This window comes from Microchirus variegatus, assembly GCF_963457635.1.
Source record: "Microchirus variegatus genome assembly, chromosome: 3".
Taxonomy (NCBI): Eukaryota; Metazoa; Chordata; class Actinopteri; order Pleuronectiformes; family Soleidae; genus Microchirus; species Microchirus variegatus.
In genome coordinates, this window is record NC_139804.1 from 30,219,189 (window position 1) to 30,247,162 (window position 27,974).

The following is a 27,974-nucleotide window of genomic DNA, read 5'->3' on the forward strand; positions in this document are numbered from 1 at the left end:
TCTCTGATCCTCTGATCCCCTCTCTCACCCACTGGTGGTCGAGGACACCTCGTCTCAGTCAATGGGCCCCGTATGGATTTTGTGCCTGAGTTGACAGAGGACACGGCGACAGTGTCAAACAGCAGTCAGGCTGCCATGAACCCATACGGCAAAGCGAGCGGCACAGCAGCCCCCCTGTCCTGCACCAGCTGTGGGGGCTGCTGCTCCCCGCCTCCCCCTTGCCTAATCCCGCCTGGGCCTCCCTCTTCTAACACCTCCTCCATGCGGCTGAACATGACCCCGCCGCCACCGATGCTTCCAGCTCCAGTTGTGCAGGTCGAGAACGGCAGCAGCTGGAACTCCTCCACCCTCTCGTCTTTCGGCTCGCCAGACTCCCACCCCGGTCATCACTGTGGCACCAGCAACGCGTACTGGACAGCAGTCTTCGACTACGAGGCCACAGCAGATGAGGAGTTAACCCTGCGGCGTGGTGACCTTCTCGAGGTTCTCTCCAAAGACTCCAAAGTGTCTGGGGATGAGGGTTGGTGGACAGGTAAGATCCAGGACAAGGTGGGTATCTTTCCAAGCAACTACGTCACCAAGGGAGATGCTGCCAACTATCAGCAATTCACTGCAGGGGGGCTGGTGCCAGGCGGGGTGGGCGAATGCCCCTTGGAAATAGACTTCTCAGAACTGCTCCTGGAGGAGGTGATAGGAGCTGGTGGATTTGGGAAAGTATACAAAGGAGTGTGGCGGGGAGAGGAAGTAGCAGTAAAGGCCGCCAGACAAGACCCCGATGAGGACATCAGTGCCACAGCAGAGAGCGTGCGGCAGGAGGCCAGGCTCTTCTGGATGCTCCGGCACCCCAACATTATTTCACTTCGGGGAGTTTGTCTGCGGGAGCCTAACTTGTGTCTGGTGATGGAGTACGCCAGAGGAGGGGCTCTGAACCGGGCCCTGGCAGGAAAGAAGGTCCCGCCGAGGGTTCTGGTGAACTGGGCTGTCCAGATCGCCACAGGGATGGACTACCTGCACAACCAGGCCTTTGTACCCATCATCCACAGAGACCTGAAGTCCAGCAATAGTAAGTCATCTCCTCTGTGAACAACAAACGTTTTACAAAGTCAGTGACACATGATGGACATAGTAAACCAATGTAATAGTAATATGTTTATCAGCTGTATTATATAATTAAGTCAGTCATCTACTTATCATCACAGCAGCTGTTCAGCTGGAGAAGACAACATATATATATATATATATATATATATATATATATATATATATATATATATATATATATATAATTAAACATATAACATAATATGGTTAATACTACTTTCACTTCTTGCATGCATGGCAAATAATGAAGATTTAACCTCATTATTTTCAGTACACATAAAGCTCATAAATTAAGGTTTCATGCACTGTTTGTTTGAATTTGAGTCCTAACACCTTTACAAGTTTTGGGGTTGTTTGTAGAAGTCAGTCAAGAGGTAATCGAAAATAATTATTTCACAAAATGTCACACACAAATAGCACAAAGTAACTTGTAAGCATATAAGAACACAACATAATTTGCAGATGAGAGTAAACGCTCACATTAGTAGCAACGGTTTTGATAAACAGTCGAAATATGCTGCTGTGTTGATTAAGTGTTGACCTGTTTGTGGTCTCCTTGCTTGATTTGTGGTAACGACCATTAATTTCTGTCTATTGTCGCACGTGCACACGCACAAATCCACTGGGACAAATGATTATGAAATGAAATTATAGTCTAACATCATTGAACGTACAAATGTGAGGTTTTTGTGGAAACCAGACACCAGATGTGAAATTGAGGTTGAGGAACTGGTCTCCCCTCTACCATCTTCTCCCCCCTGTCATCCCTCTCTCTTTGCACCTCCTCCTGCTTGTCCTCCTCGAGGAGAGCAGTTCTGCTCTGCATCTCACTGTGCTATTTTTGGTCCTTTGTGCTACTTGCTGTTTAAAGACGCAGTTTGCAGTTGTTGGTGCATCAAAGAAATAATACACAGCAAGCATCTTAAGTGCATGTGTGTGCAGGATGCTGCCTAAAGACATTCTAATGAAGGAGACACTCGCAGATGATCTGCTGAAATGTCCTCTTGCTCTTCTTGACTCTCCCACTTTTCCGTCATGTCCAACCCCTCACACATGCGTCGCCTGTTTCCACCTCTCTTTACTCTCCCTCCCTCTCTCTGCGTGTCAGACACTAACAATGAGGATTCAGACGAGTATTGGACGGCAGAGCCTTGGCAACAACACCATAACGCTGCCTTTCCATGGTGACATGGGCACTGCTTCTGTGTCACTGAGTCATACGTGCAAAATGTCAGTCCCCCAATTTAGAGTATTGTCTGTGTGAGAATAGCAACTGAAGACATGCAGGGATGTCTCAGGAAGGGCTTAGACCCAGTGTCTCCCCCCCCCCCAAGGATGAATCCTTTTGAAAATGCGTGCTTGCTAATCATTAAGTGTGTGATTATGTGACTCATAGTGAGGGACGATTTCGCTCCACAGTGCCCAGAAGGAGAAAGCATCGGCAGGAAGTGAGACAAAGACAGAGTAGAGAGGTTGTGAGTCAAAAGATTGGGAGAATAACAGGGTGGAACAGATCTGGCTGTGGAGAGCAAATGAGCTCGGGGAAGAGAGAGAGAGTGTGTGGGGATGTAAGAAGCAAGAGAGAGGGAAGAGACTGATGGGAAAGAACAAGAGAAGGGGAGCGTGGGGGATAAACAGCAGTTCATCTCAGTTTTGGATTACACCTCGGCTCATTGTCCAGGTGCACTGGTCTCGGGTGTCCTCTTCAAACTGCCGACCACTTGGCATCACTGTGGTTACAGAGGAGCTCAGGCCCCGGAGCTTCTGCTCTGCTCTGTCTTCCATCAGCCAGCTCCTCCTCAGTCAACTATCTTCATTCTCCCACTTCATTCCCGCTGGTCAACGAAAAACAGTTTCCATGTATGATGATGGATTCATGTTTTAGTTCATTCTGTCAAAGTTGATTTTGGGAAAATGACGGCCCTTAAAAAGTCTTAATCACAATTTCATGAGGTATTACGTTTTGTCCAGAGAGTTTGACTGCAAAAAGTATATATGGTTGTATTTGTATTTGTAGGATTGCGTTTGTTAAAAACAACGATGCGCAGGCAGGCCCGCCCTGCAAGATCGGCTCGGGGCTGCACACGTACATGCGACGTTAGGCATCTTGCGACAGCGAACGCGCTCCTCCTGGTGCGAAATAATATCCGAAATCGTACTAAATACACTCCAAAATCGTCAGACATGGGAAAATGTAAGTTTATTACAAACTAAAACTAAAAACACATATTTAACTTTTGTAAGTTAAATATGTGTTGCAGATTAAAGCTTGAAGTAGCGATAAGGTCTTAAAGCTCCCATAGAGTGGTCCTGTTGCACATATATGTGAGTTATGGAGGTCTACTTACATACATTAACTTGTTTTTATGGTCAAAAACCTAGTTGCTGTAAATGAGCCGATAGAAATCTCTCCTCACTGAAGCTCTCGTCAGTGGCGCTGTTTCAGACTGAAATCTCACCCCCAGAAGACAGGCTGTGTTGTGATTGGCCAGCCAACGACAGCTTTCCCAACTGTCTTGTGATTGGCCAATACCTGGAAGTGACGTAATCAGTACACCAGCTCTCAGAAGCGCAGCTTTCCCCTCTGGAACGGTTAATGCACTGCTACTCATTATCAAAACATTGTTTTAACAATGTTTAAAAATAGCTTCGTCACGACTCTCTGCCGCAGTCCCTTTTATGACTTTGACACAGAGTCAGACCCAGAGTCAGAAGACACTGTCGCAAGTGAAACACCTCCACAACGGACGTTCTTCTTCTTCTGCAGTACAATGTACACAACCGGATAAGGACTTGTGCCCGAAGCAGGAGGATCCGCTGCTCAGGAGAAATGCTGTTTACGTAACCGGACCGGGTTTTTTCAGAAATCTCGCTGAGCCCGAGATGAATGAATGAATGAATGAATGAATGAGATTGCATGTATTGAAATTAACTTCAGGATTCCCGTGTATACACTGTAGTTGAGATGTCTGAGTGAAGGCCTGACCAGTGGGCATGTGCTCAATAAGCATTCACTCCTGGGTCAAATGACTAGAATGTTCATGACCTTTTATCATATGTGGCTCAAAAACAGCATTAGTGGGAAAGACCTGCTTCATCATTTGGCAGCAAAGCATATTCTGGCGTCATTTCCCTTGCATCACTAAGATGTGTATTTATGTTCTAGTGTATCGTTAGCCTTGAATGTTTTTAGCAAAATTTGAACGACTGTAACATTGTCAGGTTGTTTCCAGTGCGCTCGTGACGTCACGTTTCATACGCAGCCGCGGTGAAAAAAAAAAAAAAAACCATCACAGAGCAAAGAGGAGCCACGGGCAGTTCAAATGTCCTGGGGATAGCTGCTAATTTCAGTGTGAAATTTCATTTCTTATTTCACGGCAAAACATGACACTGATGCTCGCAGAGAGGATGTGTGCTCGAAGCTTTGTGTGCATTGTTACCACACTGTCATTTTTTCATTGCTCAGCTACTTTCTCCTAAAATGATCTCATCCCTATAAGCTGACGTTCGTCAAAGCGTTACTGTGTTTTAACCTGCTGAGTGTTGCTGTCAGTGAGTGACTGAGTGAGTTTATGCCGGGGAATAATCTGATTACCATGACCTCCTTAGAGTGATGTCACAATACGTTCGTGGGTTGGCAGGTCGTTGCCCTGGAGGACACGCCTTACCTCTCACTCTGAACCCGGATTAGGGCTGAACGATTTTGAATAAATAATTGCTAATTGCTAATTGCGATTATTTTTGGGCTGGAAATGCGATTACGATAAGAGGGAATGGTCATTTTTTGCGTCATTATTCTCATTTTCATTCAAAAAAACATATTTAAAAGGATTAATGTGTGAGAAACGAAGATGTTCTCCTCAGTCTGTAGAATAAGATGTGTTATAATTCGTCGAAAATTATATTCTGACACACATTTTGGTCTCACATCTGGATCATTCTCTAGTTTACCAAAGCATGGGGCGTCAGTCCTCACCAGTGGCTCATTTGATATGTGGGACTGAAGCCAGTCAAACTGATGGTGAGAATAAGAATGTGCTTGATCACTGCAGGCGCAGGATACGGTACACTGATGTGAGGATGACATTTTCACAATTGAGGGACCCCAGGAGGGACAACTTTTGTCCCGCACTCCTGGTGCATTGTTATTTGGTCTTAGTTGTAAGATGCAGCAGTAGTGCTAAGGATTTTCCTTCCTCAGAGCTGGTACATCACCCCAGCATCAAAAAAACACAACAAATACCAGGCTGGAGTCTGCATTGTTCTTGATCATGGAATAATGCAGCCTCCTTTGTGCTGAAAATCCAGTTATAATTTCTCTATGAAAGCAGGGTACCAGCATCAACACAGATGGTGTTGTTGGTACACGCTGTTGTTCTAACATCATAATAACAAGTTCAAGCCGAAACAGGCTTTAATCTGATCAATAAATCAATGTGTTGGTGATTAAGTGCTTCTACCTACTTATCATAAGTAGGTAGGCACCCACACTTCTTTATTCTGGATCTTTCAACTATATAACAATCCACTTTTTGATCTGCATATTTACATTTAAACACACAGTAACGTCATTTCTTCTCTCAAAAATGAATAAACAACAATTCAACAACAGCCACACTGGCTCATTAGTTTTAGAGAACATTGCCATTCCTCAGTCTGCTGTTTCATAGGACAGGCATTCTCGATCCTGTTTCCCCTGCTTCAACACACCTGATTCAAATGAATGAGTCATTCTCAGGCTTTTGCGGAGCTTGAGTCAGGAGCGTTGAAGCAGGGAAACCTGCTCTAAAACATGCAGGGACCAGGATGGAGAAGTCCTGTCATGGGGGGTTTAAAGTGGAAGACACAATTAGAGATAGACCGATGTGGTTTTTTCCAGGGCCGATACCGACTATTAGTAGTCAAGGAGGCCGATAACTGATATTTGGAGCCGATATTCATTTGCAATAAAAGTGAAAATATTGGCGTCAAAATTTTGAATAATACAAATACAAATTTAACATTTAAATGCCTTTAAGCATATGTTTATTAAACAGCTTTTCAGATGTGCAACGTGCTAAATCTTTGACGAAAACTCCCAGACCCAGCAGCATCTCTTATAAAGTTAACGGAAATTTAAATAAAATAAATCAATCTCTTTTCGGTCATCGGATTTTTAAAAAAGGCTGATGCCGATATGCATCAAAATGCCAAATATCGGCAGCGATTATCGGTCTGTCCCCAGACAAAATGAAACGGTTACCTTGAATAAAAATACAGATTTAAAGGGTTTTAAAAGTGTTTGGATAATATTGTGTGGGTCATGTATCTACCATATTATTATAATATTATTGTAGATACATGACGCAACAAAAGATATAACCTTACGCTCTTTGTTTTTTTTACACAGAGCATTTAGGCTGCTTTTTACTATGTTAAAAGGTACAGTATATACAGAGGCTATAAGAATGGGCAATATGGAGCGTCTTCTATCCTTTTTTTCAGCACAACCTACAGCCAATCTGATGACATGGTTTTTGTTACCCAACTACAGTCAGGTCCATAAATATTGAGACATCGACACAAGTCTCTTCTTTTTGGCTCTATACACCACTACAATGGATTTGAAATGAAACAGATGTGCTTTAACTGCACACGTTCAGCTTTAATTTGAGGGTATTTACATCCAAATCAGCTGAACGATGTTGGAATAACAACACTTTCTATATGTGCTGTATATAAACACACCTGAGGAAAAAATACTCACATCCATCCATCCATTATCTACCGCTTTATCCTCCACCAGGGGGTCGCGGGGGGTGCTGTGCCTATCTCAGCAGACATTGGGCGATAGGCGGGGTACACATTTTTTTTAAAATTGAATTGAATTAGGCTCGTTTTTATTAAAAAAAATAGATTTTGGGACTTCCGTACAATTATCACTACTAAAAAATATGTTATATAACATTAATCATAATTTTACACATAAGAAGATGAAAAAAATGCATTTTGTAAAGCCTGAAGTTCCTGAAACGTGAGCACTAAGGGTTAACGCAGAATTGTTCCATATTTATCTTTTTTAAATTTACATAAACGAGATGTTTGCAGTCTTGTACGTCATTTTGAAGGCGCACAGCTTCACGGCATCTCTGAAAAACACCGTCTACTCTGCACACCAGATCCTCCGCGTGTTGCATTTTCAGAATCAGTGAGTGGATCTTAAGTGCGGAGATGTTTCATGTCAACACGTTTGTTTAATATCCACTGCCAGGATACCAAGACTGAGTCATGGTTTCTTTTAAAGTCACTGATAGTAACCGACACCTGGTGCAGAGCAGTGTATCAGCTGCAGGTAAGACAATACAGCCTGAGCTGAGCACTCGTTGCTAACAACAGCGACAACAACAGTTTCTGTACCTGCAGCCACTTCTTACTGTACAAACACACTGTATATATATATTTACAATGTACACACACACACACACACACAGCATTTGTCCAATATTTGTTTTTCCCCACTGAACAGGCGTTACATAACAAGTCTCCTTATTTATTTCAGCGAATATGGGAAAAAAAACAAGGTTTCTGTGAAGTTAAAGAGACTCAAAGATTCACCCAATAAAGACAGAGGGTTGACATTATGTGCTGTTTTGATCGCTGCAGCTTCAAATGGAAGTCATGTTTACACTGTCAACAATCACCTGAACAGTGGGAGCTGTGTGTGTGTGTGTGTTTAAGTAGGCTCGCCAAGTATCCTATATGCTTCTATATGAGTATATGAATTAGACAGGAAGAGACATTTAATTAAAACTGAGGTTTCTTTTTTTCCCCATTATCCAATATATATAACCAGGGTTAAATATGTATTGATATACTGTTTATGCACAAGCACACGTTTTAAGACACATAATTAAACATAATACATTTGGGATGATTTGTTTTTAACCATACAGAAAATGACAGAAAATGTAATTTCTATGGAAATGATCATATTATTACTGCAATAATCAAATTTTAATATATGAAAAAAAAGTGATAGTCAGGCATTGGCTTAAGGCAATGATCAATACAACCCATGTATACTGATTTAAAGTTGGTGTTTTTAGTAACTGTTTACTCCTGCCACCTGCCTGTTAGATAGATAAAGTAAACACATTTGTTGTCCTTCTAACTGACCAAATACTGTTAGATTAAGTAGAGATTAAACCAAAATTGTCGAGATGACAGATATAGGCCCCTAACTTATTAAAAATCATTAGTTGTTAGTTGCATTAATGAGTAAACAGGGGGGCATCATGATCAAATATCAAATAATAATCATAGAAATACTAATAAAGGTTGAACAGTGTTATTAACATACAAATAAACATATGCTTAAATCTAGAGAGATAAGAATAGATATAAAACACACTGTGCTCTATCAAAGGAGTCAGGTGTTAAGTCTCACTAAATGTCACATTTGAATGTAATTATCTGATAACAAACACTTTAAATAGTTTGTCTTATACATAAACCAATAATTTGAAAACAGTATGAGCAAAATAAATCATAGCACAGTAGTTTTCATTGAACGATGGTAGCTGCAGCTTCAGACGCTGATGTCTGACAACACCCATGTTTCCAAGCTTATTGAGTAAACAGAGGGTTACTTGGAATTTATAGGAAGACATTAACACACAAACCTACCTTAGGTAAGTTGAGGATGTTTAGATGGTGTCATTATGGTCTGCTTGTGTCACCACATCTTCTTTAATAACTGCTCCATCATGTCCTCTCCTGTAGAAGATACAGACATTTGTAAGACAATGTATTTTTTAGTTGTATTGGAGGTGTTACAAGTAAATGTGCAGTGAGTACAGTATAGGCCTGTGTGTGTGTATCGAGGTTAGACAGCAGAACATGCAGAGACACACACACACACACGCACACTATCACACACACTATCACACACACATGCGCACACACAAACACAAAGTCATGTAAATGCTGCAGCAGAGCAACAATGACCCCATTCTCACACAGCAGCCCAAGACAGAGCAAGAGCACGACTCACAATGGCAGGAGTCACTGCAGGGGGGATGTGGGTGGGGGGTCGTGGATAAATGCAGCGGGGGGATGACTGTAGGCTGTGAATGACAGAGCGACGGATAGAGGGCAAGGCATGATGGGTAATGCAGTAGCTGTAGACTGTGGAGAGAGAAAGACCCTGCAGGCCTAGTTTGAAAAGTCACCAAAAGATGGAGGAGGACATGGTGCAACAAATCATATCCTTGAACAATTAAGCACTTTATTCTGAGAGCAGACAAAATATGACAGATTAGGATTACAGATGAGAATACAGTGCTGCCATCAGTCATACTATAGTATATATATTTATTAACTTCTCGTTTCTTCCGATGATTGCCATCACCTTTTACTCAGAGGTCATTGATTATTAATTGATACTATTAAATAAATAAATAAAAATTAAAACAAGCCTCTTAAATATGAGTTTTTGGTCTGGTTTCATAACAAAGAAATTATTTGAGAAACGCAGATCAACAGTTTTTCAGCATTTTCTCACGTTTTATGAACCAAACAATCGACTCATTTGTCTATAGATTAACCTGTGTGCCCTTCATAGACGCTGCCTCTTAGTAGAATAAGGTGTTTGGAGATCGTTTTGCTCCGCTCGCTTTACGATGACTTTTACACTCTCTCCGGAGAGTGAGGCTCCCTGGCTTTCTTCACTCTGTGATAATATGGTATATAGGGTTAGTTGTGTTTCTGTGTGGACGTTTGAATCACCTCACTGTCAGAGGAAAACACTGCCGAGTTTCAGTGTTCGTGAGAGAAGGAGCGAGAGCGACAGTGACACAACAAAGCCACGCAGTGATACCAGACGAAGGCTGCGCGATTAATAATCAATACACACACACACACACACACACACACACACACACACACACAATTGTCGTCTCCACTGTTTAATAAATGTTGATTTGAAGCCAGTAAACAGAATAATGACTCCTGGCTGCCAAGCCCAATGACACACATTTACACTTCCTCCCGCTGTATGTTGTTGTACGCTATGAATTAAATCATACAGCTGACTAACACTTTAAGTTATAAACACAACACATTATGACGTGTATCTGCTGGCACACTCTGAAACTACTCACCAGTCTGAAGGATTTGTATGCTTTCCATTTTATTGAAGCAGAGTTCTTCTTATATGCAGTAAAACTGATTCTGAAATGAATTAAAATGTAATACAAATAACTCTTTCAGTAACTTAAGAAAACAACTTATAGGAACTAGGAAGAGACAGAGAAAATAAAGGTTTTTCTGTATTCGCTAATTATAATCTAATAATAAAATGGTTGATTCTACATAACGATGTATATTTCCAAGTATAATACTTTTGTATGTGTTGTTACTATGTTTAATTAGGCGAAATAAAGGTTCAGAGTACTGCCTTTACCACCGTGCATACACTCCACAGTACACAATAACTGTGTACTCCAAGTACACGGTTATTCACAAACCCATATTGTACTCTAGTTACATAACTGTCCCGTGTTTGACTGCGGTTCTGTCTGAAGAAGCTTTAGTGGGGTTATCTGAAAGTGAAAGTCATTAAATGTTAAAACTATTGGCTGTTGGTCAACGCATGGCTTCAGGGTTTCTGTTTTTTTGCTGAATGTAATGATATTTGTAGATGTGTTAATGGTGAGAACAGCGAAAGGTGACAGTTAGGGCCAATTCCAATTCCTATCTTAACCCTCAATCTTAACCCTCAAGCTCAACCCTTAATCTTAACCCTTAATCTTAACCGGCCCTCAAAACCAAGTGTTGAGGGTTATTTTGTCACTTAGAAATGGGACACCCCTTAAATGCAGATACATCTTCAGACTGTGGGGGGCAGAATAACGCGAAAGCTGCGTCCAGTCTGTCAACTCCAAAAAAGACACATTTACGTCACGATTATTTATTACGATCCGTTTGTCAGTCAAGTTATTAGGTTGTCAGTTTAGTTATAAGATGATACTCATACAAATACCACAACCATGGACATATTCAGCTGACAGTTACCACACACCACGGCTTATTGAAAAGTAAACCATAGCCGAAAATAAATGTTACCCAACAATGACGTCAGTAATCCATAGTATGGGCCTAAACTAAGATAATACAATGGTTTTCATAATTTTTATATCTCTATTAACAAAGAAAATACTTAATTTGTAGTGTACTCGTTTCGTTGCTTTCGGCGCCATCTTTGTTATGTCAAAACACGCAATGCATTCTGGGTAGCCCTTGCTCCCAAGGGTGGTCTCGGAAAATCTCAACATTGAGGGCGATACAGTCCTTAAACTTGCCCCTCAACGCATTTTTGAGATTGAGGGTTAAGCAAGGAATTGGAATTCAACCTTAAACTCACTCTTAGGCACATTGACACTTCCTGGGCTGCTGTTTAGCAGTTGTCAGAGGTGTCAGAGGTCATTCACCCCCTTTATAGTGGAATCGAGGTGAGGACACTTCAGTCAGATAACTGACAGCACATGTTTTAACCACTGTGGTAGAAATTTGACATATAAACATGTTGTTATTTGGGACACTTCAGTTGTTTCACCATCTCCGCACCCGCTAAGAAACCACAAAACCATGAACGCTGGATGAAAAAGATATAATGTATTTATTATATATATTTTTAGCGGGTTCAATCAGGATCACAAAGTGTAACTTTAGTGTGAAAGAGGCTATACGTAACTATTTTAAGAAGAATGTGTCTGTCAAGCGGGTGTTGAGTTGTTTGGAAAATGCTCTCAAGAGACATAAAAGTTGGATTAAACGCTAAGAAATTGGAGAATTACTATATTTAATAAGAGGGATATAAAAAAACAACGAATTTTGAGTTGGTGAGATTCCACTTGCCTCAAAACCTACACAAAAAAATGTATTATGGAAAGTTACATTTTTCATCCCATTGTTTTTCTTAAAAAAAAACTACAAAACTCAGTTTTTTAAATTTAGCAAAAGGATGAATACACAATGAATACACAAAACAACTCTGGCCAAACGACAGGAGTTGTGAAATTCCCACACTGTAATACCACACAGACACACACACTCCTGACATAAAAGCGGCTTCATCTAACACCAGTGTCTCTTCTGAGAGAGACGCAGCCCGGTCACACGAATCTGGCAGCTGCGTTTCTGCGGAGACAAAGTGAATGGCTGCGGGGTGAAACTGTGCCACTGTGAGGCTTGGGATTAGAGCCCCGATGGCCTGTGGTTGTACAAGAAGAGCCAAGCTGGGGTATCGATAACATGGGAGCACAGTCACTACAACCTCTGTATCAAAATGCGGGGGAGTGGGAAGAAAGCCCAGTGATTGCGTTGGGATTTGGTTTTTGCCTTTAATTGAGTGTTGTTTATGAACTGAACTGAGGGACCTTAAATGCAGCACATTAAGTCTTATTTGCAGCGTTGTGGTGAAGCAATAAACAAGATATCTTTGCTAAGCTGGTCTTATTGTTAAGTTATAGGTTGGAAAGAAAGAGCAAAGCTTTCTTTTTCACTGTATTTCTCTTCACTTCTCGCAGCCTGAATCTTTTCATCCACTTGTTATTAACCTCTTTCTAGTGCTTCCGCCTTTTCTCCTCCATCTTGCTCTGTGTTGTTGCCTTTTCCTCTCTTCCTGCACCACCTCTCCCCCTTCTTACTGCCCTGTTTTCCCTTCTTTTTCGTTCTCCTCCTCATTTCAGCAGCTCTCATCTTTCCCCCCTCTTGCCTTTTTCCTCTTCTTCTTATCTCTCCCCTCCACCCGTTGCTCATCCTCAGACTTGCAGCCCACTACACCACATACTCTCAGTTACTCTCTGTTCTTTTTTTCTATCTTCTTTCTGACTTCCCTCCACCCTCATGCTTCACTCTGAGTTTCTTCTTCTTCTTCTATCTCTTGTCCCCGGTGTGTTGTGATCACAGCCAGACTGACGACAGCAGACAGACAGACAGGCAGTGAGTGGAGGGGATGACCACGGAGAAAAGCAGGGGCTTCAAGGATGATGAGGCAGTACGGTTGTTCTAGAATTTTTTTTGTCGGCACAGTCTCAATCTTAGCAGATGAGTATGTTCTTATCTGTGTTGGTGCACCATCAGCTCGCTGTCACACCAGTAAAGTTCACCACAGGCAGAGACAGACAGCAGGAGCCTGCTCTAAAGGTGATGCTGTTGTACCTAAACAAGCAGCAGAGGGTATAAAGCAGGCTGAGTGTGACAGCGGAGTGTGACTAAGATTTGTTGGAACACTGGTCCTGAGTTGCTGACTTGGCGCCGTGGCAACAGCTGTTCCACCCCTGCAGGCTACACCTGTTTTTGGATGAAGGGCAGGAGGAGGAGGAGCAAAAAGATTCTGATAAGAGGAGAAGAAGATTCAACAAGTACAAGCTTCATAAATGCAGAGAATTAATCGTCCTTACTTCATGATGGCTCTGTTTTTTGTCCTGGAATCAAATTTCTCATGAACTTTTAACGCCCTGACATTATATTAAGATTTTAAATGAACTAAACTTTCTTCCACTTATTTTTAAAAGTGTAATATAATGCTTTAATCTAATTATGGAACATAAGGTTGCCAACATCACCTTGGACCATGGTTCATATGTGTTATTGAAGTTGCACTCAGGGTGGATAGCAGTAAGTGAACATGGAGAAGTCGGAGTGTGCATCGCTCCCTTAGAGGATGATTCGATGCAGGTTAACAATACTATATGATACAATTTGATGTAGTTTGTTTGAAGTCTTTGTTTGTGTTTTCTGTAACTTAAAAAAAAAGTATATGATCTCACTCACATTTACACACATTTTAGCGAGGCCTTGAACTCTCTATTTCTTTATAATTCAGCTTTTCACTGGGATCAGGTGTAAACATGTAGTCAATGATCTCATAAACTACTGCAGTTCTGACAAACAATAATCTGGCCCTACTGAATCCATGTGTGGAAACAGTTTTGTATAAAGCACCTTAAAGGGGATACTTGAGTAAAAATACATGTCACTTTTTTATAATATTACTTCAGTAAACATCTTAAATTAGACGACATGTTCTGTACTTCAGTATCAAAAGTCATTTTCTGGTATAAAATGTCTTTAAGTTTTAGAAGTAAAAGTATTAAAAAAGTGAGGATTAAGGATTGAGCCATGGTAGCTCAGTGGTAGGGTTGTCTTTCAACTGGAAGGTTGTGGGTTCAGTTCCTGGCTCTGCTAGTATATATGTGTCCTTGAGCAAGACAGTCAACTCAATGGGTGAGTGGGTGAAAACTATAGTGCAAAGCAGCTCATAAAGACTAGATAAGGTCTATATAAACACAGACCATTACCAACTCTTCTGATTTGATTTGGTAGTAACAAGTAACAAAGATAGTGGAGTAAATGTAAAAGTTGCTAGAAATACAAATATATTAAAGTACAGATATGGGAATTTTGTACTTAAGTACAGTAACAAAGTATTTGTACTCAGTTACATTACAACACTGCGTGGAGACAGTATGAGAAGCACTGTAAAATAAAGACCGTGGAAAGCAGATCCTCATAGGGGCATGAAGGCTTGTTCTCGTCAGAGTCATCTCCTCTTTTTCCTGCATTGTAGTCCCAGTCTACGACCTCTGCCCTTGTTATCATAACAACAAGTTAATGACACAGCAGAGCGAACTGGTCTTTGCTCAGATAACACACACAGTGGAAGGGAACTGGTCAGGCTTTATAGATTCAGTGCGTCCCTCTCTGTCCATGGTTGATAGAGTTGTACTGTACAAGGTCAAGTTTGTGCTGATCCTTTGTAGTGTGTGTGTGTTCATGTTTGTAAAATGTATGGAGAAATCGTACTGTCACAGATATTGTGTCATTAAAATGATAAAAGAAACAAAAGTCAAGAGTACTTGACATTCTATACTGACGACTTGAGAATTCGATTATTTTTCTAGTGCTCATAGGTCACTGAGTAAGCCTGTTTTGTCTGCAAATAAAATCTTAATTCAGATTAGACCCTGAGACGCACACAAACACTTCACATAGGCTACAGTCTGGCATTGACCCACATCAGTTCACCACCCGTCTCTCACTCGAGCAGCAGCCACATGACAGACATCCTGAAAGGGAAAAATGAAAGCCCTGAGAGGTGGAACCACGGACAGACCTGCGATCAGCTGATCAAACCTGATAGACCGGCTGCAGATGATCGAGCACAAAGCTCCAGCAGCTGATTGCGTGCTCTGTCATTACACACTGTGGTTTACTTAAGGAAATGCAGCGCAGTGACACAGCAGCTAGCTAAGCTGGCTGGTCATAGACACGCCTTATTGACACAATCATCCAGAGTTTGTTTTTCACATTTTGTCAATCTAATTTGACAAGTTTTATGAAAACAACAGACTCGGACGACCTCCTCCCACCATATTTATTGTAGTTTTTTCTAAATAGACAACGATGAACAACCAAATGTATTAGATCATTATAAAAGATGATAATTTGAGAGTGCAGTGGAAAAGAATATCTTATTAAGTAAATAAGTTCCTGGTTATAAGAGTTCCTGGAAATGTTAATGGAAAAGGGGCTAATGCTGACGACAGCAGAACTTTGCAAGTCTTGTCAGTGATTCGCCACTTTCCTCTTCAGAGCTCCCTCTAGTGTCTGCTGTGGAGCCATCTCAGCCAACCACCCAAACAAAACCAGCGTCAAAAATGCCTATACTACAATAGCAAACAGAGAAAACGTGCAAATACACATAAATACATAGAGAACAGAGAGTTTATCCCAAATACACAGCAAGAACACCAGGTCATGACACAACTGAACAGGCGAGGCAGAAGCACACAGCGTGAATAAAGCTTCATACAGTAGCACCGGGATTATCCTACGATATTGAAATTGTGTTCCACATTTCTTTAACACTTTATTTAAAAAAAATGGTGATTCTGGTGTATGTTATCACCGAGCTCAACCTCAGACTTTATATTGTCATGTTGGATCTCTAAAGTGTGTGAGAATCCGTGACATCTAAAGATGAGACTGCAGATCGTAATAATCAGGAAGACTCGTTCAAACCCTTCAATTGCAAGCGAACCAAGGTGGCCTTTGCATACCAGCAAGGATGTTTTGCATAGTAAGCTCCATTCAGGCTGCAGTAGAAAAATCAATTGGTCTCCTCCATAAAATAAGACCCTTGCCTAGACGACATATAAAATGCTTATTCTAAGGCTGCAAAAACCAAACCTATTTTATTTCAAAGTGATTCTAGACTTACACAAACATCCGTAAGTGTAGTATGTTCATTTTCTGCCAACAAACCCTCTTAAATAACACACACTGTAAGTTAAAGGTGTCAACTTGGCTCCGTTTCTGGTCTCATGTTAGTCTGACACCGATGCCGTCACACACATCTGAGCACATTCCTCTGCTGTGAAATGTCTGTGCACAGGTTAATATGTCACCTGTCCTAAGTGCACTGAAAGCCGCCTTGCTTGCTCAATCACTTCTTTGTAAAGTGTTTAAATAGTGACTCAGCACTCACTGGGGTCAGGGTCCAGAGCTGGAGGAATCAACAGCAGGAGGTTAATAAATCAACCTCGTCACAGAAAACTGACTGAATCTCTTTTTGCTAAAGACCACACCTCAGTCAGCAGGTGTGTCTGGCAGCTCATCACTCAGCTCTGATAATAGTTTCCAAACCTACAACATGCTATAAAACCTTCACGCAGTTCCCTGTCCTAAATAGCATCACAAATCCACCGTCTCCCTCTGAGCTTATTTTACACATTCCAACAAACTGGAGCTTGAATGATTATTCTTACACTTTCACGAGGCATCGCAACAGAAACCATATCTTATATTTGCACCATTTGACCTGGTTTCATCAGCGCTTTCTTAAATTCACCAGGGCCTGGGTCACTTTACACCACAGTGAGCCAAGTCCTGTTCAACTTGTAATGTGATAATTTGATAGTGACCGCAGCAGAGCAGCAGAGATGGACGGATGGAAATGTGATATAGCGCTTGAATTCAGACTGACATATTTGCAACGACTATTTGATGGATTTTGATCATAAATCATAACATTTTGGCAGTAATCATCTTTTCTGTTGGGTCTGTGCTGGGTTTAGTGATTATCAGTGTATTACTTCATTTAAAATGAGCGTTACAGCCTTACGGAGGTTCATGTTTAGCTGTAAAAATATAATTGATGAGGTACAGTATAATCGAAGGCCATAGTCCAACTAAGACAGGCAATTTGACAACTCCTTCTATGTTTTGGTCAAAGATCAGGGAGGTCATTTTGGTGCAAGCATTGAACTGCAAGTCCGACTCCAGTCTCACTGAGCCAGGGGTGTCAAACTCATTTTCACTGAGGGCCACATCAGCATAATGGTTACCCTCAAAGGGCCAGACTGTCATACAGAACAAATGTAACTAAATGTAACCAAATATAATGTAAAATAAAGGTAATAACTACGTGACATATTGCTAAATAACTTTCTGTATTTATTACTTATTCAATTTCGTCGTCACTTTGCGGGTAACACAATCGTCATGCATTGTGGGAAATGTAGTTTATGGTAAACACACGCATAAAGCAGCATAGACCTATTTTAACACAGATCAATTAATCACTTGCGGGCCACATAAAATGACGTGGTGGGCCACATCTGGCCCCCGGGCCTTGAGTTTGACATATGTGGACTAAGCGTATACATGCAGTAACTGGACTATGAATTGCATTATCCAGGTATGTTAGTCCGACTAAGACTAGCTTGATTGTAGTCGGACTAATGTGTTTACATGACATTAAGAAAAGGATTTCCTTAGTCCGACTAAAATGGGACTTTTAACATGCGTGTAAACACAGAGTTACTGATATCAGCTTCACTGGATCTGCAGCAGCTGTTTTTACTACTGATCACTGCCACCAATCAAACGCTGCCATTGTATCGGAGTCTCGCGTTGTCATGTTTGTGTGAGAGAACGTGAATGAAGGACACATCCAAGCCTCCGAGCGATGTTTATTGTGAAGCCTGTTGCTATGGGCGACTCTGTCGTAACCAAGGAGTTTTGCAGGGATAATGTCGTCTATTTTGAGACAACATTTTGAACAGCGCTGGTGGTGTAAAAAAAAGCCAACACTATACTTCAGGACTTCATTATGTGACGAAATGCGCCGCGATGCTTCACACACACCCTTGTCAGGTGTTTTTGATGCACCGCACGTTTCTCAAACGTGTCGCTTTACTTTGCGTTTGACACATGAAATTGAACGGTAGTGGGGAAACGCGAACACGCGCAGGCAGGTGTTAAGAGGCAGCGTCGACATGTTCTCAAGGTGCGGAAGTGTCACGGTGTGATGACGTCAGGAGGAGAGCGGCAGAGTGGGGAGCAGCTGGAGGTGCTGCTTCGCTCTCACACGTTCAGTTTCTGTAAATGTTTTTTCCATTCAGTATCTGTCTCCCTCCCTGCTTTGCCATCAGCCTCTGAAACACAAACAAATGTGGGTAGGTAGAGTGTGAGGGGGACACACCTATCTGTTTATGCAAACCAAGTCTGTCCGGCTCCATCAAAACACACACACACACACACACACACATACAGAGAGAGAACCCTGAGGAGACAGTTGTCCCTCAGTGAGGCAACAGTTTCAGAAGCGGAGGATTACAGTGGCTTATTTTCACTGTCAGCATCAGCCCGCACTTATGTAGTCATATAGTGGTGGAAATTCAGAATTATAATTTTTCACACAATTCATCTCAATTTATCGCCTTGACAACTTCTATACTTTATCATATCTTTAAGTAAAAATATTGTTTGGTTTTCAGCCAGTTCTTGATCTTTACAGTGAACGTTTTCAAATCTTTTATCAGTTTTCTTTTATTAGGCGTTGAATTCTGAATGTGGTCCTGCGGTGTTGATATCTTACCGTTGTTATTGACAGAGTCTTTGGATGAAACCACAGAGTGGCTCTGGTGCTAGATTACTGACACATTTGAAAAGTCATTTTACAAAGCAGAGATCAATGAGGCTTTCAAAACTCAATAGTTTATGATGAATTGGCTTTTTCTTGATTGGATAATGCACCTGTATGTTTTATTGTAGAACGAGAAGGAGCTGCTTGTGCCCAAACGGCCACGCATCAAATTACTTGTTAATAATGAAATGGCTAATCAACAAATTAGAGTTAAACTTGACCTGATACAGTCAAATACTGCTCACGTGTGGCTGCATTGTAAAATTCATTCATTCCAATTGAATTGAACGCTAAAGCAGGGGTGTCAAATGTATGGCCCACGGGCCAGAACCCGGCCCACCATATGAATTTGTGTCAACTACTGTTGTAAGAGTGCTGTAAGAGCCGGGTAAGTGTACGTGCAGGGAGTGAGAGCGAGCAGCACTGTGTATGTGTGTGTGAAGAGAGAGAAGCCGACGTACGGGCAGAGGTAGCATTCGTCACTATGAAGTGAGGTAAATATGTGCCTGTTGAGAGAAATAAACGCTCAGACTCTTCCAGATCTGTAGAAGTTCCCCAACCACTGTCCAGAAACAGAGCAGGAAAGTTAACACGACAGTGAAGATAATCAACTACAATTATGTCGTTATATACAGACAGTAATTGCTAATTTGTCCTCTGGGGTCACATCATTTTTATTAGCACCCACTTTAGTTTCAGGAATACTACATAGATGTATATGTCAAATAATATCTGGATCTTAACATGTTCTAATCATGTGAGAATTTTTAGTTCCAGATACCTGTGACTAAATGTTTCATACCTTTGTAGATCCACTGTGATCTGTACGTTGCAACACACGTGTGGAAATGGTCAATTTAAGCATAACATGTTGAGGTTTTTCATAATATGTGTAGTCTGACCAGGCTTGAGATCAGACTGCTCCGTATGTGGCCCCTGACTTACAATGACCCTACAGCGCTCTAAAGGCAGCTTCTGTAAGTAAGAATTGATTATAAATGCAGTGTCTTGACTTAAAAAGTCAGACTTGGATACATTGGTACTTATACTTTCATAAATGTATTTTCTCACCGTCACTTATTGTTGACTCCAGGAATATCAGCAGACTGACCTGAGACCAGTTCTGTATCAGTGAAACTGTGAGAGTATGACACAGAGCAGAGCACACAGAGGCACACCTACATCACGTGTGTGTGTGTGTGTGTGTGTGTAAACAGAGATGCTGCTGTGTGTGCAGCCTGTCCCCACCACCTTTTGCATACGCCTGTAGATAAGAGAGAGAGAGAGAGAGAGAGAGCTCCCAGAGCCTTTGAACTGTGTACACTATAAATATTTCCATAGCCAGCACTCACACGGAAGTGAAGGAGGAAGTTGCACTTTGTCCATGGACGAGAGCGGGAAAGGGAAAAACAGAGAAAGATTGAGGGATGAAGGTGAAAGTCTGTGTGGACATTACTTCTCAGACATGCAACCTCTATTGTAAACACGTTATTGCACATCGTACCCTTTCTACACTTATTGTAAACGGCCTGTGTTTATATACAGCATTTGTTTCTGGTCTTGATGTCCACATTACACCACAAAATCTGAAATCTACTGTGTATGTATATATACACACACACATATATATATATACACACACATACACACGCACATGTAAAATATAAGTGTGTGTAATACACATATTATGTACACCACATCTACTGTATATATGTATATATATATTTGTACACTCATATCAATAAGAAAAACATCTTAAATCAGCAAGATCTTGTTGTATGTGTAACGTACACATAAGGCTGGCGAATAATTATATAATAATATATACTGTAGTATAATTGTCTTCAATAGTAGTGGTTCAACATATGTTGATATAATATTTATGCACATGACACATTAATGTTTTGTCTCTGTTTTCATCGTTTTCTGTCCTGATGTGAGACCTTTTCGTTTTTGGTATTAACGTTGCAAATCTTTCAAGTCACTGTCTTCCATTAACCAAGAAAACCAGCATCTAGTCAGATTCATGAAACACTTTTGTTTGTTGTATGTATTAACTGTCTGTCCTGTCTACTTTTCCTCAGTCCTCATCCTGGAGCCTGTAGAGCGGGACGACCCGAGCATGGAAATCCTAAAGATCACAGACTTCGGTCTGGCCAGAGAGTGGCACCAGACCACCAAGATGAGCGCAGCAGGAACCTATGCATGGATGGCACCGGAGGTCATCAAGCTCTCGCTTTTCTCCAAGAGCAGCGATGTGTGGAGGTACAGCGCTCGCTTCTGTGTGTCTGTCTGTGTCCTTATTCTGCTCATTTATACAAACTTACTGGCAGATTATCAGGGGACACTTAGGTGACACTGAGTGAATGTGCATTTGCTTTGAGAGCTTTTATTGTTGTACAGTTAAATCCAATATGATCAGACTAAATGATTTAACGTGTGGTTAATCAGCTTAGTTAATGCAATGACATTAAGGATGGGATGATACCACTTTTTTATCAATATTGGTCCGATACAGTCATTTTAGACCATTTATCAACACATTTGTGCTGAGTCATTTCAAAGACACAAACCTCCAACTGTGTAACAAATATTGTTCTCCAAAAACAGAAGAAATAAACGCCGTAAACATGACTCAGCTAAAATGCTGTTGCTGACTTTTTTAAATTTTTACAGACCGCATACTGAAGCATGCGACTCCAAGGATTTTTGGATTGTATTAGATTCTACATTTTTTATCTGTCCGATACAGATACTGACTGATACGATTCATTACAATAATATACTGTACAATATACTACAATATTACTATTTTCCTGTCACAACAACAAAGCTTGTGCCGATCCTTTCATTTTTATTTCAAACTAATTTTACTCTCGTCTCCTTCATCAGTGTTGACTTACTGCAATGACCTGCAGTATATTTGGAAGCATGGTTGCCGAGAAGGAGGCTGTGATTATCGTTCTGTATCGTTAGTTTTTGTTGTCAGATGTGGAATAAAATCTCTCTTCTCTTCTAGTTTTGGTGTGTTACTGTGGGAGCTGCTGACCGGCGAGGTTCCTTACCGGGAGATCGATGCACTCGCCGTGGCCTACGGCGTCGCCATGAACAAGCTCACGCTTCCCATCCCGTCAACCTGCCCTGAACCTTTTGCTCAGCTTCTGGGAGGTAAGCAGGTGACCGCTTGGACTCGCTCATAGATGGGGGGCGTTCACACCAGTAAGACTCCGGCACGGTCCTGGTTTCAGCCAAACCAAATTGGTTTTTACCTAGTGAAGCGTTATGTCATCAGTGGGCGTGTCAGTGTCAGCTGTATAGAAAGAAGAAGGAAGTACAACATATTGGTGAAAATGCTGAAGGAGAGGAAGGAATCATAGATGGATAAACTCACAATTTTCCGATTTAACAGAAGGAAAACTCACAGAAGCTCAACCCCATTTGCCATGTTGCCACTGTTACTCATGTTGTGCCATAGGGCGGTGGAGCGTTGGTTCCGCTTAACTGGTGTGAGCTGGTTTGCTGAGAGCACCGACCATGCAAGTGTTTACCAGTGTGAAAGCGTTATAAGAGATGATTAAATCTAAGACAACCACGCATATGTATGTCTTTTAATTTGGAGAGCTAGTTATTGTTTTGTCTTACTTTCATAAATAAAGTCTGAAAGTACAAAAAGACCTTTAGAAAGGCCTTGTTGAACATTCGTTAAGATGCTTTTTTTTAAAAATACATCCTTGTGCAGTCTGTGCACCTGAGGGTGCATTTTTCCTTTTCACCTTGCACATAATCCCAGCAGTGCTCTGTTGCCAGTGGTGGAGAATTAAGTGGCTCTTGTTTCACAGTTCAGGTGTCTTAAATCCACTTTGCTTGGATGTACTTATTCCTGGCTGCTTTTTCGTGCGAGTGATTAAGCTGCAAGGCAGGTGATTAATAAAAGAAAAGGGAGTTGTTGCTCTCCAACTGTCAAGCCAACGTCGCACTTCACTCACCTCCATCCACTTCTTCCTCGTCAATCCATCTAATCCGCGCTCATCTCACCGTGATCACGCTGCACTCTGTTTACTCTTGTCGTTGTCATCTTTCATCTCCTGTCCCTACGACTTTATCCGGACACTCTTTATGCTAATTTATCCTGCCTGAAAAATGCTCCATGTGCACCATGTTTCCACAACACTGTCCGTCAGACTTTGGCTCGTGACGGTCGCCATATGCTGTCCCATCTTGCACTCTGTCTCTTCTTCTGTTGTTGTTGTGTCTCCTAGCAGAGGAGAGGAAAACAGGAAACATTTACAAAGCTATCTATCTATCTATCTATCTATCTATCTATCTATCTATCTATCTATCTATCTATCTATCTATCTATCTATCTATCTATCTATCTATCTATCTATCTATCTATCTATCTATCTATCTATCTATCTATCTATCTATCTATCTATCTATCTATCTATCTATCTATCTATCTATCTATCTATCTATCTATCTATCTATCTATCTATCTATCTATCTATCTATCTAAAACAATATTGATTCTGGCTCTAACGTGTGTTCCTCTTCTTCTTCTTCTTCTTCTTCCTCCTCGTCCTCATGTGTTTGTCCCTCAGAGTGTTGGAGCCCGAACCCCCGCAGCAGGCCCTCGTTCACCAGCATCCTGAGGCGACTGCTGGCCATCGAGCAGTCGGCCATGTTCCAGATGCCACTGGAGTCGTTCCACTCCCTACAAGAGGACTGGAGGCTGGAAATCCAGCAGATGTTTGACGAGCTGCGGGCCAAAGAGAAGGTGAGAGATCAGACCACATCCAGATGCAGTGGAACGACTACAGGTCCAACGCCAGCACTGACTCTCCTCTCCTTTCCTTTCCTCTTCTCTCCTCTCCTCAGGAGCTGAGGTCCTGGGAGGAGGCGTTGGCTCGAGCAGCAGAGGAGCAGCGGGAGCAGGAGGAGCAGCTCAGGAGGAGAGAGCAGGAGCTGGCAGAGAGGGAGATCGACATCGTGGAGCGAGAGCTGAACATCATCATCCACCAGATGTACCAGGAGAAACCCAGCGTGAAGAAGAGGAAGGGCCACTTCAAGAAGAGCAGGTTACTGAAGCTGGGCCGTGACAGCAACTGCATCAGTCTGCCCTCTGGTGAGTGAACGAGGGAACTGCAACTTCTGATGAATCTACAAGGAAGTGTCTCTTTATAATACATACATAGATAAAGAAAAGGTAAAATAAAGGGAATTTAGTTGAATGAATCAGGGTAATTGCGTTATGAGACGATATGAAAGATTAATAATAATAAATAGGAATCTTTTTAGTGAGAGAATTTAACATGTATCATTTATTTATTTACTTGTCCAAATTTGATAAATGGGAGACTATTTAAAGGTTAGTAATTGGATTATATTTCAAATGTACTCTACAAAACATGATAGTACATATCAGATTTTTATTTATTTACTTATTTATTTAGCCAGAAAGGTCCCATTGAGATATAAGATCTCTTCTTCCAGGGAGTCCTGGTCAAAGATAGCAGCATAGATAGTATAAATAGTTATTTATAGATATAAAACTAAAAGGAGGTGAATAAAGTAGAGTAAAAAAAAGAGATATATAATAAAGTAAAGTGGGAATGGAAAGTGATGTGTTCTCTCTTTGTGTCCCGCAGGCTTTGAGCATAAGATCACAGTGCAGGCGTCTCCCAGTGTGGACAAGAGGAAGACCCAGGGGAGCGAGAGCACCACTCCACCTGCCAGCCCGGGGGTCATCCCCCGACTGAGAGCCATCAGATGTGAGTGCTGACACACAGAAACAAAGCCGTCTCTTTTGTCACTTGCAAATTCATCAGAAAAGATGATTTTTTTTAACAATAAAAATGCTCATAAGAAGTATTATTTATTTCAAGCTATGTCTAAATTACCTCATTTTGAACTGAATTAACCTTAGTTTTGGTTTTATTCTTGTACCGTTCTCTTAACATTAGGACATGTGTTTTGTCCTCGTCTGTAGACTTCAGGTGATTGTTATTACGATCCAACTTTGTATGTCACGGTTAAAGTTATGCGATGTGCTTTGGCTGTTTGACTCAGTGACGCCGAGCGACGGCAGTAAGACGTGGGGACGCAGCGCCGTGTGCAAGAAGGAAGACCTGACGACCAACAAGAAGAAAGGACGCACCTGGGGACCGAGCTCCACCCACCAGAGAGAGAGGGTCGGCGGGGAGGAAAAGTGCGTCGATGGTTTACATAAAAATTTCATTATTGTACTGTTGGAATGTGTGAGTGGAACGTGAAGAACGTGAGGTTAACAGACAGCAAACTGCTTAATATTCTCAATGCCTTGTATTTGAAGAAAAACATGTTCATGTTGATGCAGTATGTCTCTGATTTTTAGGCTGAAATCACTTGGTGAGGGAAGCAAAGTCTGGTCCTCCAGTGCTCCAAATCTGGGCAAATCTCCCAAACACGCTCCGATGACCGCTGGCTTCTCCAGCCTCAATGAAATGGGTGAGAGCTGATTATTATTATTATTATCATTATTATGAGCTCTGCATGACTTCTACCTAACCCTGGTCTTCTTTGTAACAGAGGAGTGCTGTGAGTTTGAAGACTCACCCGGGTCCTTGCAGCCCTCAGAGACCAGCAGTAACGGAGCGGCCGAGGACTCGGGGTCTCCGTGGGGCAGCCTCGGGCCCAACACCATGTCTGCCATTGGGGTTCCTAACGTCAGCTCCTGTCAGGGCCCTGGAGGCCTGGGGTCAGGGGTGAGCTACCAGGACTCGCTGCGTCGCTGCAACCAGAGGAAGAAGAGCGACGTGCTGTTGCTGGGTTGTGCGTCTCTGCTCGCGACCGTCGCCCTCGGACAAGACCTGCTGCAGCTGGGGAAACTGCAGGTGAAATAAACTGAGAAAAAAACATGCAATATGGGAATTAGGCAAATTGGATACCCTAAATTGACGGTTCACCTGAGACCCTCATGTGGAGGATAAAGCTGTAGCATATGGATCGTTAACCAGTGTGTTGTCTTTTGATTTTTCACTTTACTCCACTAGCGTTCAAAGGTTTGGGGTCACCTATACCATTTGTTTTGTGTTTTCCATTAAAAGTCACACTTTTATTCATCAAAAGAGTTGCAAAATGAATAGAAAATATAGTCAAGACATTGACATTGACATTGACATTGTTTTTTATTCAAAATAATAATTTTGCTTTGGTCAAAGAGCCAGCAAAACTGTTTTCAACAGTTTTCTAATCATCCAATAGCCTTCTAACACGATTAGCAAACACAATGTACCATTAGAACACTGGAAATGGGCCTCTATACACCTATGTACATATTTCATTAAATACCAGACTTTTGCAGCTAGAATAGTCGTTTACCACATTAACAATGTATAGAGTGTATTTCTGATTCATTTAATGTTATATTCATCGAAAAAAAAGTGCTTTTCCTTAAAAAATACGGATTTCTAAGTGACCCCATACTTCTGAACGGTAGTGTATTTGTGTATTTTTCACTAATGGATCAAAACTACTCATTGTTATTTGCTGCAGTGCCAACAAAGCTCTCCCCATAAAGAGCAAAGCTCTTTGCTGATGTTCTCACAGTCAGTCTAATCCTTTAGTGGCACCACAGCATGTTAATTATATCACATTCTGTTGCCGTCAGGTGCTTCAGGACGAGCAGGACCTCAGAGAGGAGCAGCGAAAGAAGAAGGAGGGTCTCTTTCAGCGGACGGGACGTTTCCGTCGCAGCACCTCTCCGCCCAGCCGAAACCTCTCCCTGTCTCTGTCCAGACATCATGACTCCGCTCTCCCCACCATGGACCCTTCTCCCTCTGTAACACTCCTGTCTCTGTCCTCTCTGTCCGACTGCAACTCCACAAAGTCCCTGCTCCCCTCAGACCCAGACGATTACCCCCTGACTCCGATGACGGGGGCCAAAACACCGGCGGCTCTACCGACTCCTGCCCTCAACCCGCTTCTAGACCTGCGGGCAGAGAGCTTTAAGAAGGAGCCCAACCAGTCGCTCACACCCACTCATGTGTCTGCGGCCATGGCCGTGAACAGAGGACACAGACGCACTCCTTCAGACGGGGCGATACGACCCAGAGCCCAAACACTGGGACACCGTAGGACGCCGTCGGACGGGAGCATGCCCATGCCTCCTCCACCGGGGGCACAGCAGAACAAAACTAACAAAGGTACAAGCAATATGAAAGGATTATGTAATTTTGTCTACTAACTATTCATCCAATATTTGTTGGATATTTTCCTCATGCTAGGTTTTATTTAACCCAAACATTTTCTGATGTAATCAACTGATATTTTTTTTACCTCTCTCTCCTTCATTATTCAGGCACACAGGACATCGCCCTCGACATCCCCCGTCTCCCTGACCCCTCCTCCATCTTCCCAGTCCCTCATCGCCGCAAAGCCCCCGCTCCGCCGATCCCTGACCCAGATCCTCACTCTCTCATCAGCCCCATGGAGAGACCCAAGACTCTGGAGTTTGCCCCCCGGCCGCGGCCCACGCCGGCCAGGATGCGAGCCGACCCCTGGAAGCTGGGCTCCCTCTCCCGGACCCTCAGCTCGTCTCCAGGCAGCAGCTGCGAAAGCCCTCTGGGCTCAGGAGACGGCAGCGCCGGTGCGACGCGCCCCAACCTGATGGACATGGACATGGAGGGCCAGAGTTCGGACCCTACCGTCCCTCTGTGTGGAAAGAGGCAGCCTGCCACTCTGTGTGGACAGCAGTACTGACAGTGATTTTCCACCTCTGAAGTTTCAGTTTCGTCCCAGGACACTGAATAAAGAATGCCTTCTGGCGTCTGAGCCAAGCAAAGTGCACTCATAGACATTTGCAAAAAAAAAAAACTCTTGCACTTGTTATGTTTTTTAGACATAATTATGAAGCCATCCC

General features: G+C 42.2%; 1 protein-coding gene across 1 annotated transcript; it reads left to right on the top strand.

The window, feature by feature from the left end:
• Window positions 1-72: 72 nt before the first annotated feature.
• On the top strand, window positions 73-27,814 carry map3k10 (mitogen-activated protein kinase kinase kinase 10; the record flags this gene model as incomplete). The annotated part of the gene is made up of 11 exons (XM_083887234.1): window positions 73-1,063; window positions 21,160-21,340; window positions 22,095-22,243; window positions 23,677-23,852; window positions 23,954-24,200; window positions 24,724-24,846; window positions 25,145-25,283; window positions 25,449-25,561; window positions 25,643-25,947; window positions 26,724-27,258; window positions 27,414-27,814. The coding sequence occupies 11 exons, from the start codon at window positions 73-75 to the stop codon at window positions 27,812-27,814; spliced, it is 3,360 nt and encodes a 1,119-aa protein (XP_083743360.1).
• Between the last annotated feature and the right edge of the window lie 160 nt (window positions 27,815-27,974).